Genomic DNA, 21,344 nt, shown 5'->3' with positions numbered 1-21,344 from the left:
CGCGGCACTGAAGGACATGCCGCCAAAATGCCGCCGAAGACCCAGAGCGAGTGAAGGACCCGCCGCCGATGTGCCGCTGAAGACCCGGACCGCTGCCAGGTGAGTAAAAAAAATTTAAAAGGCGCCTAAGTTAGGCGCTCTTCTTTAGGGCGCAGGGCCCTCTTAGGTGCGGGGCCCGATTGGGGGGAATCGGCCTAAAGCCGGCCCTGATGGATAGAGATGTTTTGATTGGATCAACAAATACAAGATAAAGGGTGGTAACTAACCACATCAGAGGAGCAATACGTAACTTGTTTGTATCAGTGTATAAGAAAGGGGTCCCAGAAGGGGTGTCTTTGTCTGGCTGAGGGGGAGTGGAAAATCCTACTGCTCACTGAGCTGGTCCATTGTCACAGGCATACATGTATTAGTGTACTTTGAGCCGGGGCATTAGTATTGTGTTTTGTTGGCAATAAACCTGGCTGAGTGCCTTCACCACTGATCTGAGTCTGTTGTCTTCTTGGGCAGTCTGATCAGAATCTGCTATACTGGCTATCTGGATAGAGCCGGTGCATCACACAGAAAGAACACACACAGAACCAACAACTGACATCACTACTTGTGTGTCTGGCTGAGTGCATACAATCGGAACAAGCATCTCAGTTTTTCAGATGCTAAAATGTGATCTTTGTAGGCCAGGATTAGCCAGCATCCACTTGTACAGTATTACTAATCCCACACATTCAAAAATCATGAGTCAGACTCCCAAAAAATCATGATTGGCTTAAAAATGAGACTTTAAAAATAATAAATTTTGGATTCTTTTTATTTGCCTTCTGGTGTTTGAGCCTTTGGGGTTTACAGTTTTCAAACGGGAAACTTTTTTAAAAAGTGAGAGATAAGATTCTCACCTAACAACCTGACTCCAGGAGGTGGAAGTTTAAGTAATACACTAAATATCATAACAGGTTGCAATACTGCTTGTATCCTCATTTTCTGATGAGTCTTTATAGAAAATGCAATGAACAAACCCTATACAAAGACAAACTTTACTTGCAGTCACACCAAATTATTTACATTCTCTTTATCTATTTACAGAAAATTGCCATTATCTTACAAGAATGAAATCATAAAATGAAGACATATGTACAATTTTCATCTTCTCCATCAATATTCTTATTATTGTAATATTTACATAGAAATATTTCCCTACAAAAAAGGAATATATGATCTATTGACAATTTTCTCACTGCATTATATTAAAAAAGAATAAGAAAATCTTAAGTGTATCACTTCAGTTTTAATAGAAACAGTAAAAAAGTAGTCAAAGGAAAAGGCACATATGCCCTTTTTTGTTGTATAAAAGATTAAAACAGAGTAACCCGAGCTCCAAAACTATTAACAGTTTATGCAGGACATATTACAGCTGTTTTTAAAACAAAATAACTGCCAAAACTACAATTCAGGCTTTTGCGATTCCCCTGCAGCAACACAAGATGTCACAATCATCTAAAACAGTGCAGCTCCTGGATTTCTTTTAGTTGTTATTGGGTCATCAACTGTTGCTGGAGAAATAACCGAATTTCAGGTCTCAGCAGATGAATAGCTTTCTAAACTGAATTCATGGAAGTCCTATGGCCTGTGTTGCTAGAGGTCTGACTAGATGACTACAGTGGCATCGTTTGGTTTTAACAACTATGAATAGATCATTCTATATTGAAGAACTGGCAACATACCACCACACTGAGCATACACGAAGCATAAATGCAGAGTTTGACACTAGAATAAGCAGTCCTAGTAATACAGTTTTCTGAACTAAACTTGTACCCTTCCTTATTCTGGAACAGTTTTCAGCTGTAGACAAGCCCTTAGGAAACAAACCTAAAAGTTTTTACTCATAAAAGTTAATATTTTTGATTAAAAAGAAAAATATAAAATGCACAGGCCAATAAAAACACATGATGCACCTAAGAGACCTCACTATGGCTCCTCTATGAATTTGGACATTTTATAAACTGATACTATTTAACCAGAGGCCCAGAAATGCTCCATAATTCTTCAAAAATTTATTACTCTAATACTTCTACAGTGCCCAATGTGGGCTATGTAATAAAGATTCTTAAGCATACTTTTCTGAAAAAATTCTTCAGATCAATAGTCTGTTTATAAACTTCAGTTATTTGACCATTTTTACAGTATCAAAATCAGTTTGGTCATATAAGTGATTATACTGAAATGGATTTGTCTTAGCCAGTCAGAGCAAAGGGGAGCGCAAGGAGAAAGGGGGCAACTGTGCAGTTACTGACTCACCAGTGTAACAGCTTAAATTAGCCATATAGCAATCAATTCTCTGCAGTCTGGCTAACAGTACACTGGCTTCATTAATATTCCAATGTTTCAATTAGGTGGAAAATGTTTGACAGAATCTACAAAATCTTAGTCATTACATTTCAAGTTGATTTATCCACAGTTGTTATTATCTCTGAAGACTGGTGGTACCCTCTACTTACCTAAACAGTTTGTTGCATTTTTTTAAATACATACTGAACACAGCAAATTAAAAAAAAAAATCTCCTTACACAGACTTTTTTTTTTTTTTTTTTTAAGGCCGATTTTTTTTTAAAAGAAGATCCTAACTTGAAATTAGAATGCTGAAAACCTAAATTCATTCAGACAGGCTTACCCAGGACTTTAAGCAAATTTGTAATGAATGAAATATTAAGAAAAAAATATTGTTTTTCAGTGTTTCCACAAGTCCAATACAAAGTGACCTTTAGCTTCCTCAAACAATCTGAAGATAAGGTTAAAAGTCTCTAATAACAAAGATACTGCAAAAAATAATCTGTATTTACTTCTCTGTTCAATACAAAACAATAGAAGCAGACTTGCGTGTCTTCATTCTTCCCATTATTTCATGGCCATATACATTCAGTTTCTGATTTAACCCAGTTTAATCAAAATCCATTTTTCATATTGGGGGTGTGCAAAGAGGGAACATATTGGAGGATAATCAGTCATTGTCATCAGCATCATCTTCATTGTAGTCAAAGATATCGCTGAACTGGAAAACCTTTCTCTCGCAGCTGGAAGGCGACATGTCACAACTCTGAGGCCTCTTCTGCCTTTTTTCTAATCTTTTCTCAAGCAATGGAAGTGTCTCATCATAAAGGTAATCGATTATTTCTTTAAAAATGAACAATACGCAGTTTAGTTTTAATCTCATCTTGGTCTTTTCATTAGCAAACTGTGTTCTCTCAGAAAGGTTTGCAAAACTAAACATATTGTTACTTTTTTTTTTGCTGATTAAATTAACAATTGCATTTATGTGCTAAGAGTATATGGTGCACTTTTTCCAGACAGACAATCTCAAGGCACCATATTAACATTAATGTTTGCAATGTACCCCCATAAGCATAAGGTCTGTTTTACTGATATCAGAACTTTGACAAAGAGAAGTGAATTGACTAAGCTTAGGGAGCAAGTCAGCAAGTTGGAAATAGAACCCAGGAATCCTGAGTCTCTTGGTCTTCTGCTCTAACCATGAATTTGTTCTGCATGGTCTTAATCACAGATTCAAGAAGGAAGTTTTTCTGGTTTAATATCAGAAAGGTATTATGTGATGGACGCTGTTGAGTGGTAGATTAGGGGACTAGGAGCTCAGACTCCTGAGTCCTCTTACTTGTTGTCAATAATTCACTTTGTGAACTTGAGTAAATAATTTAATATAATCTTGTAATGGGAAACCTCAATGCCCTACACCCTTCACAGCTTGGTATTCCACCACTGTAATCTGTTTATACCCTTCAGGGCTCAAATTGGTTACCAATGCCTTTTTCATGCTGCCTCCTTGTTCTCCAGAACCTAGGCTTTTTATTTTTAAATTAATTTTCTAGCTGTTATGGTTGCTGAGATAGCACTGAAAATGTGAACTGAGCATATAACTGATACACTGACGTCTGACTGCATTTGCGGTACCCAAAACAATAGCTCTGATTGGTGTGACCTGCCCTATTCATCTCATACAGTAGGTGCTAATTCAGACACCCAGTGATAATACTTTAAATGTCAATATTGTTAACAGTTTCATGGCTCCTCAAAGCATGCCAGAAAGGAATGGGGAGAGAATATATGAAGACCTGCACAATGTATAATGACAGATCATTTTGGCACCAGGAGCAAGTTGACTTGGAAAAAGCACCACTTCTTCCCACCTCAAATCAAGAAAGAGCCAAGCCCAGAGAGACTAGCAGAGCTCTACGAGGCATATAAACCACATTGCCACCCTTTATGGGAGCCACGTTCAAGAAGCCCAGTGGGACATACATGTCTAATACAGGGCAAGTCAGGTCCAAGTTTCCCAGCAGAGCCCATGGGCATATTTGGTCTCACCGAGAGGATGCCAAGCATAGAGACCATGAATGATCATATTTTGAATATCTACTAGGAGCAGCATCTCCAATGGGTAGAGCTTGGACTGATAATCCTATCAATACACACACACATAAATGCTTTCTAACAAAAGTAGTACTAAAAGTTCCAAGTCTAGGGTGGTTGGGCAATGCAGACTGACACTGTGAACTGCATCAGTGATTGGGTGCTATTGCGTAACTATACATCCAAAATATTAAACGATGATAGAATGTGTATGATCTTAGTCTAATTATATAGGGACAAACCTGACAGAATGACACACAATGCAACCATAAATACACTAACCGGGAAAAGTCTTTGTTTGCCAAGAAGGGACGCTGGTAGCTTTTAACTTGTAAAATTTGGCTTGAACATAGGCTTCAGGGACATCTCTGAAAAGAGAAAAGTTCAAAATTAGTGATACAACATACTATCGGGAAGTTTCACTATTAGAATGGCGTCCAATCATGGGAATGGCACTTTTTGCTCCAATTAACCAACCTCTCGCAGGGTTAGCTATAATCTTTTTGGTCTTTAGACCACTGAATACATATCCCAAATAAATAAAAAATATTGGCCAAGACATTCTTGTCTCTTTAGCATTAGTACATCAAGGCAAACACTGTATGTTCTGAATGTGCACTAAACAGTAAGTGGGGTTTACAGTGGAAAATATTTTCCCTTCAAATCAGCTCTATTGTATGATCCGGAAAATTCAGTACACGAAGTCAACAGTACTGGGTAATTTTACATACAGCATCCATTCTGCAAAATTACAGTTCAATTATCAAATAATTATACTATAATGATGAAATAAAAATGTCCCCAGTGTTATTCATCACAGTCTTTCATATAGGGAACAGCAAGTCAGCCTCAGAATGTTGGCAGTATTTGTATGGCTATAAGATGGGGTGGGTAGAAGAAATAGCTTTCCGGCATCTTAAATTTCAACACTGATTCCCAAGTTTTAGGTTCTAATCTTGCGGAGATCTCTGCAAGTGCAGAATCCTATTGAATTTAACAGGACAACATGAGGCTGTATGGGTCCAAACCTGTGGATTCCTTTGTAGCACAAGCCAGATAAGTTGTATGATAAATGCTACTTGTTTGTGGCCATATAATAAACAAATGTTTTTACCCAATTATCTCACAGAGCTCTTCCCAGTTCACTTCATTAGCGTCTTCCACCTTCATTTCATACAATCTGAGAATCAAAATACAGAAGGAATTTATAGGGAGATCTGAGACGGCAATTAACTAAACCCTGAGTCTATGTTCCTTCTCCCCATTACAAGACACAGCACATTTTGGGCTGGTAAAATCTGCGTGTAAGTGTGCTTGTGTGTTAAGTGCATAAACTGTGTTTATGCAACATTAAGGTTGCCAAATTAAAACAAAGCTATATAAAAATATCTTCTACTCCTTGTGCTCACAACAGCATTTTCAAATATTGTTTCATGCGCACTGACAAGGCTTACACTGTCTATATCCATCTGTTGTCTAGTCTATTGTATTACACATTTTAGGCTCCATGGGGCAGGGACCACCTTTTTGTTCTGTGTTTCTACAGTGTCTAGCACAATGTGGTCATGATCTATGACTAGGGCTCTTAGGTACTATGATAATATGAATAATAAATTACAATAATAAAATAAATAATAATAATAATAATAATAATAAGTTAAGGTGCTAAAGTAGAAGCATTTAGTTAAAGTCCTTATTTTGAACTGCTCCTATCTTTCTGAAAGTTTAATCTATTTGCACTAAAATTTTCCAGATTGTGTTGCTCTGATTACAAGAGTACGCTCTTTCCATCTCATGCTTCATTACCAGTAGATAAAGGTGCTGAAAGCCAAATTAGGTCCTCAATAATACTTAACATGCATGCAACTGCCTGTCTTCAGATCATGCTCTCATTCACCTGTGGCAAAGCCACTGAAGGCAACAGGATTACACAGTTGTTACTGATTGGAATTTAAGTAATTTTCTTGATGATGCACAAGATGGAAAAGAATATACTACTTGCTCAATATCAGCTATGTTGGCTCTGTAGGACTAACAAGAATAAAAAGAAATGGAGAACAAATATGAATCTGAACATACACAAGGAGCAGCTCCGTGGAGTACGAAAGTACTGTTTTTACATAGTCAAGCCACAGTCTAAGTCCCCAGAATAATTATTAGGGTGCTTTATAACTGTTTTTCTGTTACAGAACGCCTGTATAAACATTACAGAAACCTAAGTGTGGAATATAACACCATGGAGGTTACTGTCCTTTGAGTTTAATAATCCAGAAACCTTCCACTCTTCACTTTCCCCCTACATGTACTCCAGATTTTTACTTTACTAGCAGGTTCTTATCAATCAGGACACTTTCATAACATAACCCATGATCCCTAGACAAAAAACACAGAACATTGCACAAATATGATCCATACCTTTTAATAAGCTTGATTTTGGCCTGTAAACCTTTAGTCCCACTATATACATTCTGCCCATTGGACATTTTCTTTGTTACAATTGAAATCCTGGGGAAAACAAAGATAAGAAAAGAGCATTTTCCCACCACGTCGGGGGGCGGGGGGAAGGAGGAGGATCAGGGTTAGGGTTTAAAAAAAGATCTATTTTTGTTCCCCACTAAATTAGAGAGTTATGTGTTTTGTTAATTGTCTTATATGGCTCTATAGCTTTGCTTTTCCCTCCAAGACCCTTTCTCCCCTACCTTCCAATGGTTTTACCTCTCTTATAAGCTTGCTAACATGTTTTGTAAGTGAAACTGTTCAGATCCAAGAGGCTCAGTCTAATGCAAGATTCAAATCTAGGGGCTTGAATCTCTTGTCACTTACATCAGTGTAATTCCACTCACTATAGTGGAATTACTCCAAATTTGCACCAGTGTAAGGGCAAACTTTGGTTCTAGATCTCCTATTTCTTAAAACTTTTACTTTTCCATCATTTCCCTAACCATTTCTTTTCATTACTATGATGAAAGCCACCAACTGTGCCTATGAAGTTGCCTCTTTTCTTTCAAAAAATAATTCATAATATGTAACACCACACTGTCACAGACAACAATAGAACAGGCCCAGACCGTGCAAAGACTTAAGCACATGTGTAACTTCACCCGTGAAAGTAGCCCCACTTCCAGTTATGCACATTCTTATGTCTTTGTAGAATTGGGGCCATAGTCTGTGTACAGGTAAACGCAAGTTTTGGAACTGAAAAAGAAGGAAGTCTTTTAAAACCAACTGATGTGACACGTATCTATTATGACCAGATGTTTAATCATGCAAACATATGCCACAGTACCTCTAGTTTGAGGAAAGGGAACAAGAAGTAACAGAGGTAACTCCAGAAGTGTGTATTAGTAGCCAGACCCAAAATAAACCTTACCATTTCTGTTTACACTGTCGCCAATATCTGGTTCCCACTTTAGCTTCTATCTCGGTCCAAGATATGTTCTTGTACAGTTGTTCACGTTCAACTGAGAGAGTTCCATCTGAGTTCTCTGCCTGTAGCAAGAATTGTATGTCTTCCAAATCAGCCCTCTTCTGAATGGTCTCCTTCACTGCTTGAACTAGCTTCTGTGTCTCCTCCTTACTCCAAGGACCAGAATTAACCTCTATATTATTAAATAAAGTTATTGATTTATATAGCACTTCTCACAAGTGAGTAGAATAAAGAGAAAAAGAAGTGTCTGATCCTGCATCACAAGTGAACAAAGGACAATATCAGGAGCCAAGAACTCCAGAGCTCCATTCCCACACCTATCACTAACTCCTTCAGTAGACTTTGGCTAAGTTATCTAACCTCTCTGGCTGAAGTTTTCAAAAAGGATACCAAAAATTAGAAGCCTAAATCCATATCCAGGCATACAAATAAGTGGCCTGATTTTCAAAAGTGCCAAGCACCCCAGCAATGCCCATTGACTTGAGTAGACATTGCTGGGTACTTGGCATTTTTGAAAAGTTGAGCCTCTTAGTTGCATGCCTAAATATGGACTTAGGCGCCTAACTTTAGGCATCCATTTTTGATTACTGGCCTCTGTACCAATTTCCGTGTCTGACAAATGCAAATCATACTTGCCTACATCACACAGGAGTGTTGTGATATTCACTTATTGTTTATATAGCACATTATATTTTCAAAGTGCACTGCAAAGAACTAATTAGGAAAACAAGAAAAAACTGTTACAAACTAATGCCATCTGTTTCTTGTAGTAACAGCTGGAAAAATAGAAATGGACCTCTTAAAGAACAGTGATTTTTTTCTCAATATTTGCTGATGAAATATAGCTCACCTTAAATTACAATGCCGTTTCAAACAATGGCAACTTTTCAAACATTCTATATGAGAATATGGGAATGAGAGAGAGTGAGTGAGTGAGTGAGTGTGTGTGTGTGGGTGGGTGGGTGGGTGGAAGGGGAGAGAGATTAGATTAATGCACTGTTTGGGCTTCAATCTCTAAGTTAATTTCTCCAGAAAACAACAAGTTTACTTGACTTTCCATAAGTACTAAATTGAAAATGTAACAGGAATACTTGTACAGTACCTAGTGTATGTGCATTACTTATTTGTGCTAACTGGAGATATGTTCCTATTTTTGCAATGGAGGAGCATGGGGAAGTGACCCATACTAATACGTCTACTTTTTAACACCAGCCACTGTGTTACAAAAGCCTCCCAGTGAATATTTTTACTGCCATTCCATGAAGCAGGGAAAATCTTTCCTCTCTGCAGATTAGAGTTACCAAAAAGAAAAAGTCTTTTCATTTTTGAGAAACAGCAAACCAAAAAAGTATACTTAGCCATTTCTTTGGCTAAAGGGACTACAGCCAACTGAACCTGTCTTAAATATAATATGAATTTGCAAAGGGTATATTTCACTACAAAATCAACTACAAAATGAGGAATGACTGGCTATGGATCTAAAATTGAATAAGAGTCAATGATATGATGCAGTTGTGAAAAAGGCTAATTATCATTCTGGGGTGTATTAACAAGAGTGTCATATGTAAGACAAGGGAAGTAACTGTCCGCTCTACTCAGCGCTCGTGAGGCCTCAGCTGGAGTACTGTGTCTAATTCTGGGCACCACACTTCAGGAAAGATGTGGACAAATTGCAGAGAGTATAGAAGAGAGCAACAAAAAATGTTAAAAGGTTTAGAAAAGGTGACCAATGAGGAAAGGTTAAAAAAAAAAAACTGGGCATGTTTAGTCTTGAGAAAAGACTGAGTGGGGACCTGATAACAGTCTTCAGATATGTCAAGGGCTGTTATAAGGAGAGTGGTGATCAACGTCCAGTGAAGGTAGGACAAGAAGTTAAGAGTTTAATCTGTAGCAAGGGAGATTTAGGTTAGATATTAGGAAAATCTGTTCAGTCAGGCTGTGGCTTCCAAAAAAGGTTGTGAAATTCCCATCACTGGTGGATTTAAAATAGGTGAACAAACACCTGTCAGGAATGGTCCATACAGTGTTGTTGTAGCCTTGGTCCCAGGATATTAGAGAGACAAGGTGGGTGAGGTAATATCTTTTATAGGACCAACTTCTGTCAGTGAGAGAGACAAGCTTTTGAGCTTACACAGAACTCTTCTTTAGGTCCGGGAAATGTTTTGGCATGGTCTAAGGTTTACATGTCCTGCATCAGTGCAGGGAGCTGCACTTGATGACCTTTCAAGATGCCCTCTGGCCCTACATTTCTAAAATTCTATGCACCTAAAACAGTGATTTGGAAAAGCAAGAACCCATGCAACCCCCAGAAAGAAATCAACCCTCTGAACTATTTAATTCATAACATCCAAAAACGATACTAAAAATACTTGCTAGAGTAGTAACTTAAAATGTGAATTGTTATTTTTAAATGATGCATATTATGCCTTACGGGACTTAATCTGAGAATACTTCATAGCAACTGAGTGGGTACTGCGAGACATCATCTCAGAAATTTTCTTCCAGTTGTTGCCATGTATAGCATAAAACTTCTTTAATTTTTCTTTTTCGTCCTCAGAATACCTAAGATAGCAAAAAGTAAGTAGCTTCAATTGCAAATCCAAAAAAACCCAGGTTGCTATAGATGAACATCACCTTTAAAACGTCTGAAAAGATACCCGCTCCTGTTATAAGTAGTACTTTGAAAAAGACCTTTTCCTCTCTCTAGTCTTATAATGGATATTTCCATTAATTTATTTATTTATACTTACAGGAATATTAGTTTGTTTACTTTGGCTTTATTCACTGTCAAATGCACATTTTCCCTGTACAGTCAGTCTCCCTGTTTACATGGATGATGCAACAAGGTAGAGAAAAATATTTTAGAGTAGAAAAATGTGATTGTAAACCCATAGACTTGTCAGAGGAACTCTGACATAGGCAGTACTTGGAGAGTACTAAACTTTATTCATTCAGTCATGGAATTTTCAGACTACAGGGCTCAACAATTTATGTTTTAAAAGGAAAAAACCAATCAGCAATGAATTATACATGCCACATTTTGTTTTTAAAATGAACCCAAGTTGACTGCACCCATAAGAGAGCTTTTTCTAATGCAGTGTCAAACTCATCAAGAGATGTGTGCTGTTTAAGATCGCTACTCTTTGTGTGAACAAGGAGGGAGGGGCTATCACAACAGAAACTCTGGAGTCAAAACTCACCAACGAGCATTCTCTGAGAGAGCCTCAGTTCGGAAATGCACTTCTTCCCATTCTGCCAAAACCCAGATTTTAACCTTCCAGACATGCTACAAGGTCCAACTTTTTGCTCAGATATTTGTGTAAGGGTTAGATTGAGGGCAGGACAGGGTGTTTCATTACATGGGAGTTGCAATGTAACAGCAATGGAATTGGAATCAATTAGGACTGGTCAGCAGAACAGTGTAAATTCATTATTTTGTTTTAATAATTGGAAAGTTTTCTCACATCAGGGGAGGGGAGTGGTCCTCTTAGTATCTATGTTTTTAAAACTGAAATAAATTAACGTGTGAGCATCTGAGACAATTTGTGAATTCAGATGCTGCCTGAATTATTTTCTTACCTCCCTTTATAGTTGTTTGGGTCAAACATCTTTCTTGCCCGAAAATATACCTGTTTCCAGGGCCGTGGAATCCCCTCAGCTACAAGACAGACAAATAATACAGTTTTAAAATATATTAGACACAGAGGAAAGGATACTAAAGAAAGTAACATAACATAGTAATGGGAAAAAGATCAGTGATTTTATATAATCAGTGTAAAAATACATTCTATGGGGCTGAAGAAAATGGAAAAAAAAGGAGTTGGGACCAATTTGAATTGAATCTCCTGAATAGTTTTGTCAAACAGTTAGTACAACACAAAATAAACATAGTATGAAAAGTAATTTTGAAAGTGCATTAAATAAATAGATAAAAGACACAGAGGAACAAGTATGTTATTTGAAACATCTGCTTTTTGAAGAGAAAAAATGGTTTGATCCTGTTTTCTAGCACACATGAAAAAGGGACTTAGCAAGTAATTTCGGAAATTATCACAAGTTCAATAGTTAATTTTCCAAGATAGGAACAAAGCAAATAGAATTTTACACACAAACATTTTGACTAACTGCCTCTTTTAGTAATCTAATTTCCTTTGGTTTAGGCCAACACTGTGCACGGAATTTGCCAGCTTATGTACACTGAGAACAATGGTTAAGATTTGCAAAGCAGCCTAAGGGATTTAGACTCATTAATAAGCCTCCTAGGTTGCTTTGAAAATTTCAGCCAGTCAGTTTACTTATTGCCCAGCCCGTAAGAAATGGCATAAATTGCACCTTTGATCATAAAGGCCTTAAAAATCAATTAATCTTGCTAGGTGGGATGAAGTTGAATCCCAACCTCCAACCCCATCACAAATGAACACAGCTATTCACAACAGCATAAAAGATATTTTACCAACTATATGTAATCTCGAAACTGTGTTTCTTTCATTTTAGTAAGATTTACAATTGAACATTTTTAAACAACAGATCATTTTACAAGACATGCAAATGATGCCACCATATACTGGAGGGCAGGATCCGTCTACCTAAAGTGGAACTATAATTAATACTCACCAATCTTCATACCAAAAGCATATTTTGTTTTCAATTTGGTGATGGCTTGTTGCTCTTCTGGGTACCGGTAGGTAAATAAGAGTTTCTCTGCATTCTCTATTTCTGTAAGCGATAAAAAGTCTTCAATGTTCTTCTGTATTTGAGTATTTTCCTTCTGAGAAAACCTGCCAAACTTGATAGGCATACCTGGAATATACAATAAGTTAGATTTAGGAAAACAAAAACTCAAACACGTCATTTGCATTACATCTTGAAAAGACAAGTTTACAGGAAATTTTGGCAAACAGATGATAAGATAGCAATTAACAGAGAAAGGGAGCAATGATGGATGATTCAGAGGTACCCTCGTGATTATAATTTGGGTGCCAGGATAATGTGCACCAACAAAGACTGAAATAAGAGAAAAATGGAATTGGGAATAAAGACATAATAGAGCTGTTCACAGATGGAATGCAACAATCATTTTCAATAGAATATAACACAGAATAAGGAAACAATATTCAGACAGTAAATGTTTTACATCCTAAAGCAGAGGCCTTCAATCTGTGGGGTATGCCCCCTGAGGGGGGCACGGAGTAATGTTTGGGGGCAGGGAGACTGGAACCTGGACCAGCCCCCTACAGGGGGTGGGGAGGGAGTGCTGCCCAGCTCTGCTCATGACTGCTGCCTTGGCTGCCACTCCACTCCCGGGGATCCGTGCCTGGGGTCCTGGCTGCCGGCCCCGCGCCTAGGGTCCCACCTGCAGCTGCCACACTGGGGTCCCCACTGCCCGCTCTGCGCCCGGGGTTCTGTGTCCAGTCATCACTGCAGACCTCGGGTCTGCTCCTGTCCCCACCCACAGCTGTGGCCCCTGCCTCGGCCTCCTTATCCCTGTCCGCGATCCCCCACTCAGAGCCACAGCCCCGCTCCTGGCTCTGGGGTGGGGGGCAAAAAGTTTGGGGATCACTGTTCTAAAGAAACACTCTAGCTGGAGCTAAGTCAGATGTTTTGTCTTTCTGTTAAATAATTTAAACCGGCTGCTATTCCACTGGAATTGGAAGCTGTGATAGAGTCTCCTGCATTTCAATTTCTAAAAGCCAGATATTTTGGACATGAAAGGCACTATATAAAATCTCTTTTTTATTCTCCTCTATCCAATTACTTTCAGTCCCTCAATCAGTACAGTGTCCTCCTGGGGGCTCACCTTGTTCTTTAAACTTTTTAAACCTGATCAGGTCTCTCCCAGCCATCTTTAGGATTGATGTTTCTGACAATGTCCACACTTGAGGAATGAACTCCTCCAATTTCCTTTTGACAGTCTCCAAATCCATTGCTGAACACTTGGAACTTTCAAGGAACTCTTCATTATTCAACATGATAGAGTTTTCCGATTCTGTAAATCCAACATCCTGGTGTTCCTCAGTTTCAGATGCCACAGACTCTGGTAACCTGGTAAAGAGAAGAATTATATAGCTCAATGGTGTAGATGATTATTAGCCTCCCTATGATTCTACAAGCAAAGGGTAAGGAACTATGCTCCTTGCCTCGCCCCAACCTATTTCTAACCCTTACAATATAGCTGTAACTCCATTAAGGAATTCTGATACCAAATCCTGATCAAATGGTTTGTCAAGGTCATCAAAATCCCCAACATGTAAATGTAGCTTATATCCATAGATGTTTTGATGGAGGACACTAGTAAGAGAGAAGCTGTTGACTTATAACATTTCCCTTTCTCTCTGATACTAATATCTTTGATTATTCAAAGTGAAATAATTTTTAGAACATACTTTACTTCACCAAATGCAGTAGCTCAGATAACTATGTGATGGATGCAATAGAAATGATGAGAGAGAAAATTCAAGCCTTACGTTCTCTTAGCTTCTGAGGTTGCTTGTTCAGAGTGTGATTGGAAAGGGAAATCAATATTTCTAACTGGTACTATGGTTTCTTCAGAACAGCCATTATTACCCTCTGAAGTAATCATAGAAATGTCAGCAGTCACATCCAGAGGATTTTCATCAAATACTGAAGAAATCTCTCTCATATCAGTCTTGTCTTTTCTGGAGGATTTTCCACCTTTATGGGTTTTGTGGCGTTTTTTGGGCACTACGGGAATGCTCATTTTAGAAGATGACCCTGACATCATAACCTCATCATTCCTTTCTTGAGAGGACGTAGAATTTTGTCCTGAATATGACAAAGACGATGATGCAAAGGTTTCATCACTGGCTTCTTGTGTCTCACAGGGGCTGGACTGTTTTCTTTTTTTCTTTTTTTGGCTTCTGCAATCATTTCCAAATGCATACAAGCCAGGCAGTTTGTTTACCTCATCCTGCTCTTCTGACAAATTCTTTTTTCTTTTTTTCTTCTTAGCAGATGCATTTACATAAGTATAATCAACTCTCTCCAAAGTTGTGTCCATCTCTTGGTTCACATGGATACAGAGTACATTATTTTGCTCCTGCTCACTAACACTGTGTTTCCGTTTCTTTTTTTTCATTTTCTTTTTGGAAGCATCTGTTACAGTTTCATTATTAACTTCACACGTCCCACCAATACAAGAATTATCTAGCCAAGAGTCTTGTTTCTCTTGCTTGGTTTTCTTTTTTTTCGATTTCTTTTTATGAACATAAATGTCCTGGGAAGATTGATCTTCAAAGAGCAAAGGAGAATGAGGGCAAACTTCCACACTCTGCATACATTTCTTTTTGTTGCTTTCAAGGCTCTCGCTATGTTCTCTGTTTTTCTTCTTCATCTTTATAAAGTGCAGGATATGCAAATAATTTGTACTTGCTTCTTATGTCTGCTTCACTTTCCTGGAATAATAAAAAGAAAAGAAGTTTTACTCAAGTGTCATAATTTACATAAGTAAACTTCATGAAAGTCAACAACATACAATTGGATACTATCTTGATAATCTCTACATTAACACCATTAAATAGACTTACATGGAGGAAAAACAAGGATATTTAAAATTACCACTGGCACTACTTCAGAGTCATCCAGTTTTCCTAAAGACCCAAAACATTTAAGCTGTTGTGCTTTCAAATGCAATTTTACGTTGAAAAGTGACTAGGTAAAAGTTGGTCCAATAAAATATATTACTTCACCCACCTTGTCTCTCTCTAGATAAAAGTAGCACATTCTTACTCAAAAGAGGTCTCCCAGGTTCTATTCATTTCATGTTATATCTCCTTACTATAGTGACAAAAATATTTTTTTATTGATCATTTACTATCAGCTCTAACTTGCCTAAGACCAACAGAGTTACGGAAAAGAGCTGACTTCTATCCTGGCTCAAGTATCATACTCTAGAACAGAGGTTCTCAAACTGTGGTCTGTGGACCACCAGGAATCTGCAAGCTCCATTCAGGGGGTCCGCAGTTAGTTCCCTCTAAGGTGCGCACCTGGGCGGCCGCACACAAGAGAATGAAGGGCCACTCACCTAAGTAGTGGACCTCGCCGGTGTGGCTCCACTAATTAGGTGCCTGGACCCTGGAGAAGATGCACATGTAAGGTGAGGTGGTGGCCTTGGGGGAAGTAGGGGGGAGGGGGAAGTGGGGGGAGAAAAAGGGGATGGGGGGAATTGGGATGTGCAGGGCTGCGGCTGCCAGAGAAAGAGGCGACTTTCCCCAGCTCCAGGGCTGCGACTGCTGGGGAGAGATGGCCCTCCCTCCCAGCCTCAGCAATGTGGCAGGGGAGAGACCCCCCTCCTTCCTAGCCCAGGCTCAGGGGCTGCTGCGGCGGGGGAGAGAGGGCACATCCATTGCATTAGAAAGATAAGACTACTGATATTAAAATATGAGTTGTTTGCTTTTATTTGTAGAACAAAAAAAGTTTATTATTATTAAGGGTTTTTTTATATAGCGCTTTTATGCAAAGCACTTTACAATAGTTAGCTTACGGCACAAACAACATTTGGAAAGTATCAGAGGGGTAGCCGTGTTAGTCTGAATCTGTAAAAAGCAACAGAGGGTCCTGTGGCACCTTTGAGACTAACAGAAGTACTGGGAGCATAAGCTTTCGTGGGTAAGAACCTCACTTCTTCAGATACAACATTTGGAAAGATCATTAAGTGGTGCGCCAAGACCTTCAGCAATTTTCAAGTGAGTCCATGAAAAAAAAAATTTGAGAACCAGTGCTCTAGAAGATGTACACTGATTATGGACAGATTTGCAGAGTCTGCAGAAAGGTACAGGCTGACAATCTAAAAAAGACGGAGGTAATTTATCACTCTGCGCGAGGGAAACCCAACTCAAAACTAAAGCTGGATGCTGGTACAAACTTCTGTTACCTTGACAGTATATTGTCTAATGATATTACCATAGACAAGGGGCTGACAAGTCATATTAACAAAGCCAGTTCATCATCTGGCATACTATCAGAGTCTGGCAGCAACAAGGTATAAAAACAGTTGTGCTGTCCAACTTGCTGTATGGTTGTGAGACCTGGAAATGCTACAGGCATCACATTAAGCTTCTAGATAAGTTCCATTTACTATATCTGTGTGCTATACTGGGCATCAAATGGCAGAATAAGTTACCAATAATAAGGTTCTGGAATGTAGTCACTCTACAGGGATTGAAGATATGCTAATCGCATCACAGTTAAGCTGGGCTGGTCATGTGTTTCGGAGGGGTGACACCAGAATGTCAAACCAGTTGCTGTATGGCCAATTGTAAGTGGGCAACTGCACATGAGGTGGCTAGAAGAAACACTTCAAGGACACATTTAAAGCATAACTTGAAACAGTACAACATTGAAATTGACAGCTGGGAGTCGTCAGCAACAGATAGATCATGCTGGCAAGCAGAAGTCAACAATGGGGTTACCCAGTTCAAGATTAACCACCATATGGATTTTAAAGCACAGAGGCTGAATCGTAAACAGCATCGGACTCAGCAGACACAGACTGTAATCCCTTCCTCATCATCGAGCTACTTATGCATTTCGTGTGGAAAGGACTGCCAGTCTTTTTAGCCACAGCCATACTTGCAATAGGTAAAACCGTCATCAGCGCCATCTTCAGCCATGGAGGACAACAGCAGCAACTAGGATGAAACTACAAAGTTAGTCCACAATGGACTTCCTACTAATACTAACAGGAGATCATACAAAGATTAAGACTAGAACACGACCCTTATATAAAATCAAAGAAGACCACTTTTTCAAAAAAGATACTTAAAGATCAACACCTAAAGCCATTTTTAGGGACCTACATAAAAGTAGCGTGATTTTTAGAGATGTTACTGTCATAGAATTTAAGGCCAGAAAGGACCACTAGACAATCTATTGTCACCTCCTGTACATCACAGGCCACCAACACCACCCTGCAGCCACACACTAAACCCAACATCTGAAATTAGACCAAAGTATTACAGTCCTCAGGAGACTAAACTATTATGTGCCACAGGCAGAGAACAGGAGGCACTGAGGTGCACCAATACCTGAGGACCCTGCAATAGCAGGAAGTTGATTACATGAGATGTACCCAGATGAACCTGGCAAACCACCATGCTGCAGAGGAAGGCAGAGCTCCCCAAAGGCCAGTGCCAATCTGACCTGGGGGGAAATTCCTTTCCAATCCCACATACCTTGATCAATTAAACCCAAGACATCTTTGTAAAGGTTAAGGCTTGTCTAGACACATTCCAAAGGTTTGTTCCTAGTGTAGCTGAGAAAATGTTTTGGAGAGCATCAAGACTAGCGTACAAAAGTGTTAAAGCTCTTGAGTTAATTAGCCATCAGTTAAAAATCTTCAGTAGGGACAAACCCTCTGAGGGCTTCCCCTATTCCTGCCCCCTTTTTTATTTGAGAGAGACAAGGTGGGTGAGATAATATCTTTTATTGGACCAACTTCTGTTGGAGAGAGAGACAAGTTTCGAGCCACACAGTACACCATTTATAGCTGCAGGTACATTAACTACATGAAGAAATCAAGCATGCTGCCATGAACCATTGACTCTCTGGCCTCTCTACTGAGTCTGCCAACAAGGGAACTGATTAGTCAGTAATAGTTTTTGTCATCTCATTACCTGACAGATACCCCTAAATTAATTTCACACCGATAGCCATTCCGTGACTAGATAGTAGTTATAAGAGAATGGTAGGGCTGAACTACCTGCCCACCCCAGGGAGGCAAGTTAACGCTAGTGTTGCGATTCTTCCCATAATACCATCCCCAGTCGCACTTACTCACGCACAAAGGAGCTTGGTTCTGGTGTCCCAATAACATTCTGCCCCAAGCCATTATCATTCTGCCCATAATCCTCCCCACCACCACTAGCCCCGTTTTCCTTCCACTTGACTCCTCACTGCCCCCAACCCTCCTTCCCTCCCTCCCCGCCCCTAACCCTCCCATCACTCTCCCTCTCCCTCCCCATCCCTAATCCTCCATCCATCCCCACTTGCCCCCTCACTCCCCAACCCTCCCACCACTCGCCCCCTCACTGCCCCAATCCTCCATCCCTCCCCCCCACACTCCCATCCCTAACTCTCCATCCATCTCCACTCGCCCCCTTACTGCCCCCAACCCTCCCACCACTCGCCCCCCTCACTGCCCCAATCCTCCATCCCTCCCCCCCACACTCCCATCCCTAACTCTCCATCCATCTCCACTCGCCCCCTTACTGCCCCCAACCCTCCCACCACTCGCCCCCCTCACTGCCCCAATCCTCCCTCCTCCCCCCACTCACTAACCCATCCCTCGCCTCCACTCCCCCAACCCTTCATCCATTCTTTCCTCCCCCACCCTCTCGTTCTCTCCAAAATCATTCCGCTTTCCGTCCCGCATCGCCGTCACTCCTCCTACCAACCACTTCCCCCCTACTCCGATTTCAGGCCGCTCCCCCCGCCCCATACCTGTCCGACTCAGCTTTCCGCAGGACACAGCAGCACCACCAGCGCGCACGCCTCGCTCCCGGAAGTGTCCGTCCCCATCCCGCTTCCCCCAGGCGGCCGGGCCGGAAGTGTCTCAGCCGAGTTCCGCTGCCCCATGGACCGGAAGTGTCCCCTGCCGGACCTGAGGAGGAACGGATCCGAGTCCTTCTGTCACTGGCTAGCGGCTACGGTGCTTCCGCTCGGGAGGGGAGAACGCGGCGCCTCGTCGCGCCTGCTCCTCAGCGGGCTGGGCCTGGCCTGGTTCGCATCTTCCGACTAGGCCTGGGCTCCCCCTGGGCCCACCCCCCGACCCCCGCAGCCTTGGGGCTGTGGTGAGCCCGGCCAATCCCCTGCTCCCCCGGGCCAGGCCAAGGGGAAACCTGCACAGCCCGACACGGCCCACTGCGCCCTCAGTACACATGCCCGCCCCCGATTGTACCTCACTGTACAACCGGCCTGGGACCCTGCCTACAGCTTCCTGGAAACCTGCCTGGGAAGCTGCTTTGGTTGGCAGGAAGGTCAAAAGTAAAAACGTGGCCAAAAACTGTGCTTCAAATATTCCAATTCTAGGTTTGTGTGAGCAACACAGGTGAGAAAATGTTTTAAAGCGACCATGTAATTAGGTGGTGGGAAGGCCTGATCCTGCAAATCACTTTACCCGGACACAGTGCACCTGCCTGCAGTAAATTATAGGATCAGTAGAGTCCTGAAAATCTGTGGATGTCCATGCGTGGGAAGAGTTACAGATTTTGTATCTGCACAGGGCTCTTAAGGATCAGGGATCTTGTTTGTGCATTGTAACATGCATTTTTTTTCCTGCACGGCTGTTAATGCAGTATAGAAGTTTCAAAGACTTGATTTTTTTTAAAAAGAACTTGCACAGTTGAGGTGCACCTGGATTGGTAACTGATCATTATCCTTTCCTGTTTTACTTATGCACTTATATTTTGTGCTTTAAGGTGGTAGTATATTGTCCTAAAATTCTCTTAATAAAGCTTTGAAATTGATTAAGCTTGCTAAATTGGTGTGGACCATGTTTTTCCACCCAACAATATTTAACCAGATATTAACAATAGATCATAGTAAGAGTTCAGTTCAAGGAGAGTTGTAATGTGAGCAGTTCCTCAATATAATCATCCACGTGTGCTTCTTTTACTAGTTACAACTTCAACTCAGGCATCAGATGGCTCTCCTCTTGTCCCTCCCTCTCTGACAGTCTGGCTGCAAGCTAACAGCAGACAGAATTCCAGCAAATCCTGATGAGTCTACTTTGACAGCTTCCCATTTGTCTAGGAGTTCAAAATAGAGTTCAGAGGAGGGACAAGATGATTCAGTCTGGATGAAACTGAAGAAAAAGAATTCAAGCTTTCCTTGGCATTTTTAGCAAAGGGAACATAAAATCACTCTTGATAAAGGAAGATCAACTCTGGCAATTATAATAAAGTATGTGTCTCCCTCTCTACTATGTGATTTAAAACATTAAACATATGTGTTCCTGTCTTGTAACTCTCCCTGACTCAATCCCCAGTAATATATTGACAGAAGATAATTTCAGATTAAAAGTAAAATGTAAATTCTTACTCTGAAAAAAGATATTTTCAGCTCCTGTATTTCAAACTTCTTAATGTTGTTGTAGACTTGTTGGTCCTGGGATATTAGAGAGATAAGGTAATACCTTTTACTGGACCAACTTCTGTTGGTGAGAGAGACAAGCTTGCTGGAAAGCAGCTTGTCTCTCTCACCAACAGAAGTTGGTCCAATAAAAGATATTACCTCATACACCTTGTCTCTCTGTTAGCACTTTGTAGTGTCAGGTTGGGATTTAATCAGTTTCCCCTGTCATTTGTTGAGGCATTCACATGGAAAAGAAAGCACTGAAAAAAGAGGATTATAAAAATACCAAAGTTGGCTGGGGGTGGGGGGGAATAAGCCATATTACAGGATCCAGGTACTACATGATACGTTTCCCCCCATAATTGGCTAGGTTTCCGGGGGACAGTGTCCCTTGTAACATTGAGCTAAGGCAGCC

At 40.4% G+C, this 21,344-nt stretch overlaps 1 protein-coding gene across 3 annotated transcripts; it reads right to left on the bottom strand.

Annotated features, from left to right (window-relative positions):
* Nucleotides 1–787: 787 nt before the first annotated feature.
* On the bottom strand, nucleotides 788–19,375 carry TTF1 (transcription termination factor 1). Of its 3 annotated transcripts, none has more exons than XM_054007843.1 (11): nucleotides 19,298–19,375; nucleotides 14,305–15,252; nucleotides 13,638–13,882; nucleotides 12,455–12,640; nucleotides 11,420–11,498; nucleotides 10,272–10,402; nucleotides 7,784–8,012; nucleotides 6,829–6,918; nucleotides 5,528–5,593; nucleotides 4,696–4,781; nucleotides 788–3,162 (listed from the first exon to the last, which is right to left on the bottom strand). In XM_054007843.1, the coding sequence occupies exons 2-11, from the start codon at nucleotides 15,189–15,191 to the stop codon at nucleotides 2,990–2,992; spliced, it is 2,172 nt and encodes a 723-aa protein (XP_053863818.1). In that variant the 5' UTR covers nucleotides 15,192–15,252; nucleotides 19,298–19,375; the 3' UTR covers nucleotides 788–2,989. The 3 variants fall into 3 exon arrangements, with proteins under 3 accessions (XP_053863818.1, XP_053863819.1, XP_053863820.1); XM_054007844.1 differs by lacking the exon at nucleotides 19,298–19,375 and adding an exon at nucleotides 18,632–18,687; XM_054007845.1 differs by lacking the exon at nucleotides 19,298–19,375 and adding an exon at nucleotides 18,636–18,686.
* Between the last annotated feature and the right edge of the window lie 1,969 nt (nucleotides 19,376–21,344).

This window comes from Malaclemys terrapin, chromosome 17, assembly GCF_027887155.1.
Source record: "Malaclemys terrapin pileata isolate rMalTer1 chromosome 17, rMalTer1.hap1, whole genome shotgun sequence".
In the NCBI taxonomy this organism is placed as follows: domain Eukaryota; kingdom Metazoa; phylum Chordata; order Testudines; family Emydidae; genus Malaclemys; species Malaclemys terrapin.
The sequence above is the reverse complement of the archived record's forward strand: the minus strand, read 5'-3'. Positions and strand labels throughout refer to the sequence as shown.